Source organism: Pogoniulus pusillus, chromosome 27, assembly GCF_015220805.1.
Source record: "Pogoniulus pusillus isolate bPogPus1 chromosome 27, bPogPus1.pri, whole genome shotgun sequence".
NCBI lineage: Eukaryota > Metazoa > Chordata > Aves > Piciformes > Lybiidae > Pogoniulus > Pogoniulus pusillus.
Window position 1 is genome coordinate 13676542 of NC_087290.1, and position 6574 is coordinate 13683115.

The 6574-nt window shown below is 57.8% G+C and overlaps 1 protein-coding gene across 1 annotated transcript; it reads right to left on the reverse strand.

The window, feature by feature from the left end:
• Positions 1 to 421: 421 nt before the first annotated feature.
• Positions 422 to 3737, reverse strand: MRPS23 (mitochondrial ribosomal protein S23). Its single transcript, XM_064166323.1, has 5 exons — positions 3610 to 3737; positions 3038 to 3205; positions 2236 to 2313; positions 2017 to 2140; positions 422 to 812 (listed from the first exon to the last, which is right to left on the reverse strand). Exons 1-5 carry the CDS (start codon positions 3651 to 3653, stop codon positions 657 to 659), a joined length of 570 nt encoding a protein of 189 aa, XP_064022393.1. The 5' UTR covers positions 3654 to 3737; the 3' UTR covers positions 422 to 656.
• Between the last annotated feature and the right edge of the window lie 2837 nt (positions 3738 to 6574).

A 6574-nucleotide genomic window follows, 5' to 3' on the forward strand; every position in this document is an offset into this window, starting at 1 on the left:
AGCCCAGAAGCTGCTGCAGGCAGTGAAACGTCTCCTGTGAGGCCAGGCTAAGGGAGCTGGGCCTGGGAGCAGAGGAGCCTGAGGGCTGCCCTCATTGCTGTGATAAAGATGGGCAGCCAGGCTCTGCTCAAGGATGCCCAATGACAGGACAAGGGGCAGGAGGTGCAAGCTGGAGCCACAGGAACAGAAGGAAAAAAGTATTTCCCTGTGGGTACAGCCAAGTCCTGGAGCAGGCAGCCCAGAGAGTCTCTGGAGTCTCAGGAGACATTCAAAACTCACCTGGATGTGCTCCTGTGTGCCCTACTCTGGGTGACTCTGCTCTAGCAGGGTGTTTGGGCTGGATGATCTTTTGAGGTCCCTTCCAACCCCTAACATTCTGTGATCTGTACTGTGTCAAACAAGACACCTGAAGAGGCAGCACTTCCATTTCTTAGGACAGTGTTTAATTTCCCATTTTTATGCCCATATTTTCCAACTCACAACCTTAAACCTTGAAGCAAAAAAATCTTGTCTGCCATTTCAGAAATGGGGAGATGGAAGAACAAGAATGAGGCTCTGATTCAGACATGATGAGCATGGAAGGCACTGGAGCCAGCTGAGGCATCTACCCCTGAGGAACATCTCCTGCCCATCACAGCACCTCAGATAAAAGGCTCTTAAGAGGGCAATGGCTTTTCCTTCTGTGCTCCTGCCAGCTCTGTCTGCTCCTCCTGGTCTGTCTTCTTCTCCTGAAGCTCTTCCAGCACAGCATGAAGCTGCAGGTGTAAAGCAGAGTCCCTGGTGTCAACGTTGTGATGATCCTGTTGTGCTACCTGCAGCCAAAGACAGAGCATCAAACACTTCATCCAGCAGTGCATTCTCAGGAGAAAAGGAATCTTACCCTGGTCGGGGTGAAAGTCAACTGCAGCTATTTCCCAAGCACAACCTGTCCAGTAATATGTTCCAGTGGCACCTTGAAGTCATCAAAACCCCAAATCCCAAACCCTTCCAGCAGTGCAAGCCACACCTCACTGTGCAATAGAGCAGCTCCTTTCCCACCCAGCATCTCAGGTAGAACCCAAGAGAGAAGATTGGAATTGTCAGCCCTACATGACCTGGATTCTGGGGATGTTATGAAGAGAGTTGGGGCTGTTCAGCCTGAAGAGGAGAACACTCCAGGGAGACCTTCTGGTAGTCCTCTGGGAGTTAAAGAGGCCAATCAGAAAGCTGGGGACAGACTTTTTAACAGGGCTTGTGACAGGACAAGCACTGATGGTTTGAACTAAAAAGAGGGGGACTGAGACTAGAGAGAAGGAAGGAGGCTGAAGAACAGCGAGAGTGCTTCGACTCAAAACAGACAGAAAAGTTCTACCTTCAGGTCAGGAGAGGTTTGCTTTTACCCCCTGCTCTCTTAGAGACAACACCAATGTGCTGATAGGGGTCCATACTGCCAGGTGGTTTACACGAACACACCAAGGGATGGTTTTAACACACTGCAGACTTAAATGTTTCCTCCCCAGAACTGGTATCAATCCTTTCTGTCCCCTGAGAAGTGCCTGTCACACTCCCAACCAAGAGAAAAGATCACCTTTATAAATATCTGAAGGCTGGGGGCCAGGAGGGGGACAGGCTCTGCTCCCTTGCTGCCTGGGATAGGACAAGGAGCAATGGATGGAAGCTGCAGCACAGGAGGTTCCAGCTCAACACAAAGGGGAACTTCTTGCCTGGAAGGGTCCCAGAGCACTGGCACAGGCTGCCCAGAGAGGTTGTGGAGTCTCCTGCTCTGGAGCCTTTCAAGGCTTGTTTGGATGTGTTCCTGTGTGACCTGAGCTAGATGGTATGGTCCTGCTCTGGCAGGGGGATTGGACTTGATGAGCTCTTTAGATCCCCTCCAACCCCTGAGATCCTGTGATCGTCACCGCAGCCAGCAGGGGCTTCTGTCGCTGGGATTTCCTTCAGACTAACTCACCATTGAGAGCCTGCAGGTGAAGTTTTTTGAACCCACTGGCCAAGTAACTCTGAATATTTAATACTCACTTTATCTGTTCCTCTCCTCTGCAAGATGATCCCACTGGCTAGAAGAGCTTTTCCTGCTTCATCAAACAATTTTTCCTCTTCAATTTTTCCTTCTTCTTTCAGTTCATTGTATTTCTCAACAAACCTGAATTTCAAAGGTTGGATTTTTGGTTCACCAACTGGTGAAAAAAAAAGACAAGTTTCAGAATTATTTCCACTTCAGCTACAAATAAATCTTACCTCTGGCAAGTAGATTTGTAGTTTAACTGTGACAGGTCGAAAGGTCTTGGACCACTGCCATAAATTCTGTAAAATTTCCTATTAAAGAGGGGGGGAAAGAAAAAAAAGAAGCTTCATTTTGCAAACATGAAAAGAGTTTCGTTTTTCAAAGATAAAAATCAGTTTCATTTTTTGTTTTGCCCTCATCTCCAGCCCCTGGGACATGTCAGACTACAACAAGAAGCATTCACAACTGTTTCTCCTTTTCCCGTTAGTTACTACATTACACAGAGATGTTTGCTCCAGGGTTTTTAAATTGTCTTAATGACTTCCAGTCCTTCTGCACCACCAGAGGGGAGCCAGAGGTGCGCTGGAGTTTCTGCACCTCACCCTTGAGGTAACACAGCAGAAGCAGCTGAGGCAGCTCCACTGTGGTGCAGGATATAAGCAAGCAGAGAAAACGCCGCTTGAAGCACAGAATCATAGAATCAACCAGGTTGGAAGAGACCTCCAAGCTCATCCAGTCCAACCTAGCACCCAGCCCGATCCAGTCAACCAGACCACGGCACTAAGTGCCTCATGAAATCTTTTCCTGAGCACCTCCAGGCACGGTGCCTCCACCACCTCCCTGGGCAGCCCATTCCAATGCCAATCACTCTCTCTGCCAACAACTTCCTCCTAACACCCAGCCTAGACTTTCCCCGGCACAACTTGAGACTGTGTCCCCTCGTTCGAGGGCGGCTCTGTTCCCTCCGCGAGGATACGGACAGAGGTCCCCGGCGAACGGCGGGGCCGAGGCGCCCCTCGGAAGGCGGTAACTCACGCTCGCACTTCGTCCTCCTGGTAGAAGATGGGAGGGATGACATCCTTCACCTTGCCGTAGCGCGGCCGCGGCACTCGGTACACGGGCTCCCGCAGCGGGGGGAAGGCCACGTAGACGTCGAACCACAGCGGCTTCTCGATCACCCCCACGCGGAGCAGGTTCCGGGTCCTGCCGGGGAACAGGAGCTCAGGGGACACCCGCACCGCCCGGGCCCTGCGCCTCCCTCCCCGGGCGGGCCCCGCACCTCCTGCCAGCTCCCCTCCGGCGGAACAGGAGCTCAGGGGACACCCGCACCGCCCGGGCCCTGCGCCTCCCTCCCCGGGCGCGCCCCGCACCTCCTGCCAGCTCCCCTCCGGCGGAACAGGAGCTCAGGGGACACCCGCACCGCCCGGGCCCTGCGCCTCCCTCCCCGGGCGCGCCCCGCACCTCCTGCCAGCTCCCCTCCGGCGGAACAGGAGCTCAGGGGACACCCGCACCGCCCGGGCCCTGCGCCTCCCTCCCCGGGCGGGCCCCGCACCTCCTGCCAGCTCCCCTCCGGCGGAACCCCGCGCACAGCCGCCCCCGCTCCGCACCGGCTGAAGACGCTCCCGACCTTCTGCAGTCGGTTGCCCGCCATGGCGGCAGCGCTCCCGGCAGCGCCGCCCCGCCGGAACCGGCAGTGCCGCCAGGGCGCGCAGCGAGCGGCCGAGGCACGGAGCGCCCAGGCGCGGCCAGCCGAGGGCCGAGCAGGGCAGCCGGATGGCGCGGCCCCGCCCGGCGGTTAAAGCGCCGCCCCTGCCCTAGCGCCAACGCGCGGCGCTCCCGGCGCGACTAACCGGGAGCGCTTTCCCTGGGACCAGCACGACTAACCGGGAGCTCTTTCCCTGGGACCGGCGCGACTAACCGGGAGCGCTTTCCCTGGGACCGGCGGGACTAACCGGGAGCGCTTTCCCTGGGACCAGCACGACTAACCGGGAGCTCTTTCCCTGGGACCGGCGCGACTAACCGGGAGCGCTTTCCCTGGGACCGGCGGGACTAACCGGGAGCGCTTTCCCTGGGACCAGCACGACTAACCGGGAGCGCTTTCCCTGGGACCGGCGGGACTAACCGGGAGCGCTTTCCCTGGGACCAGCACGACTAACCGGGAGCGCTTTCCCTGGGACCGGCGGGATTCCAGCCCTCAGCCCCGGCACGGGAAGATGCGGAATCCCGAGGAATGAATAAAGCTCTGTATCTTCAGGAGGCCTTCTGCCGCCGTGTCGTGCACCGGAGGGAGGTGACAGCACTGGGATCCCCCCTAGCCCGGGTCATGCCCCCACCGAGGGACCAGGAGGTGTGTCTCCCGCTGGGAGGGGTCTATCCAGCACTCCGTGCCCATGTCATGTCCCCCCAAGCAGTTGGGATGGAGGCAGCTCCCCTCGCGAACCCAGCCAGCTCTGCCACGTCAGCCTGCAGGGGAGAGCAGGGCTGGACCCCAGCAGCCAGCACTGACACCCCTGCCCCCCGCCTTCGGACCCAGCAGCACCAGCTCCAAGCACCCACACTCTGCCTCCCAGCAACAGCCTCTCCTCTGAGCCAGGAGCTTGGCTTGGCTGCGCCTGGGGCTGGTGCGGCAGCAGGGTTTGGGGGTGCAGCCCTCCAAGAGGTGCTGCGGGCTGGCAAAAAGCAAGGGCCATGGCTTCGAACACCAGGGTCCTCCTCGGCACAGCTCCTGGAATGGGGACACTGTTTGTGCTTCCCTAAAGGCCCCTGGCCTGAGGGCTGCGAGCCACGGCAGCAGCTGTCAGCGCCCTGCGCCCACTGAACACGTGTGGGTGCTGGCAGGGGGGGCCTGGATGCCATCTCCGGTGTCTGATGGAGCCGCTGGGGCTGCCCTGCTGCCAGCCGCGGGTGACAGGGGAGGACAGCTGCCCGGGACGAGTGACACGGTCCCGAGGAAAGGAGGTGCTGCTGCTGCTGCCCACGCCGGCTGGGCTGACCAGCGGGGATGTATCAGAGGCTGCTGTCGCATGCTGCACCTTCACGTCCTCAGTGAGGTCAGCTTTGGGCCCTTTGCTCCGAGAAGGACATGGAGGGGCTGGAGTGGGTCCAGAGAAGAGCAACGAAGCTGGGGAAGGGTCTGGAGAACAGGGCTGGGGAGGAGCAGCTGACAGAGCTGGGGGAGACCTCACTGCTCTCTACAGCTCCTCGAAAGGAGGTTGGAGCCAGGTGGGGTTGGTCTCTCCCAAGGAACAAGCGACAGGACAAAAGGAAATTGGCTTCAAGTTGCACCAAGGGAAGTTGAGAAGAACAATTTCTTCTCAAAAGGGTTGTCAAGGCCTGGCCCAGGCTGCCCAGGTGGAATCCCCATGCCTGGGAAGGTTTCAGAGCCGTGGCAATGTGGTGCTGAGGGCCATGGTTTGGTGGTGTCCTGGCAGTGCTGGGCTAGCAGCTGGGCTCTGTGTTATTAAAAGTCCCTTCCAACCAAAACCATTCTGTGGTTTCTTTACATGTGGCAGGAATTACATCCTCAGAAATTGTCCTCTCTGCCTGTGGCACTTCACACTGCCCTGTCTGCTGTGCCCTGCACTGAGCACCAGGGTGTCCCCATGGCAGCCAAGGAAGCCTGGGGACCAGTGGTGCTGCTGGGCTGCAGATCATCACCACCAGTGGACTGTGGGGAGGACCAGTCTCACCCCGGCCCCCTTTTGGTGTTGGGTTTCACCTGGATGGAGATCAGCAACAGGGTTTGCTGCCGTGGTTTGCACAGGAGCTGTGGAGGAGTTGCACCACGGCCTGATCCTGCCCTGGGCAGCCCCAGCACTGCTCGCTGGCCCCAGGAGGTGGCAGCAGATGATGCCCAGGCCAGCACAGAGCCCCGGCCTGGCTCATTTACCTTGCTGTAGCAAACCCAGCAGCTGCACCCGGGCTGCACAAACTGCCTTGTCTCTGCCAGTGCCCGCAACGACCTGGCCTTAGGAGAAGCATGTGGCAGCGAGCGACGCCTGGGCACTAGGTGCAGCCCTTAGCCTGGGAATGAGCTGAGGGGGAAAACAAATTCCATCCCTTCTTCCATCTTCCAGCCTCGGGAAGGAAGGGGGCAGTAAATCTCCACGGCAGACTGAGGGCCAGCAAGTGTTAATGCCAGGCTGAAGCACTTCCAGCATCCATCCTCATCTGGCACAGCTGCCACCAGTCCTGGGCTCCTGTTAGCTGCTGGGAGATAGTTTTGAAAGAAAAAGTCCTTACCCTGTAAGAGCAGAAGAATTCAAAAGAGACTTGCTGGGACTGGTCCAAGGCTGCATCTGAGCTGCTCAGAGGACTGGGCAGCCCTGGGGCTTTTCAGCTCCTTGAGAAAGCCTCAGCTCCTTGCTTGGTTGTGGTAGGAAGGCAGCATCCAGGCATTCTCCAGCATTTCAATGCTTCTAACATTTAAGACAAGAACTCCTCAACTTTCTCCAGCATCTTCCTTCACAGGGAAGGTTTCCAAGTTACACATGAGGCTGGGAAGCTCTAATCCTGCTCCTGGACAGCTGGTGCAGGGCAAGCAGATTCCAGCCTCATCCCATCAAGTAAGAG

Coding starts and splice junctions, on each gene's coding strand:
- MRPS23 (XM_064166323.1), bottom strand. CDS start 3,653: ATGGCGGGCAACCGACTGCAGAAGGTCGGGAGCGTCTTCAGCCG. Junction 2,314..3,037: donor CAGGAGGACGAAGTGCGAGC/GTGAGTTACCGC, acceptor CCTCTTTAATAG/GAAATTTTACAGAATTTATG. Junction 813..2,016: donor AGAGGAGAGGAACAGATAAA/GTGAGTATTAAA, acceptor CTTTGGCTGCAG/GTAGCACAACAGGATCATCA.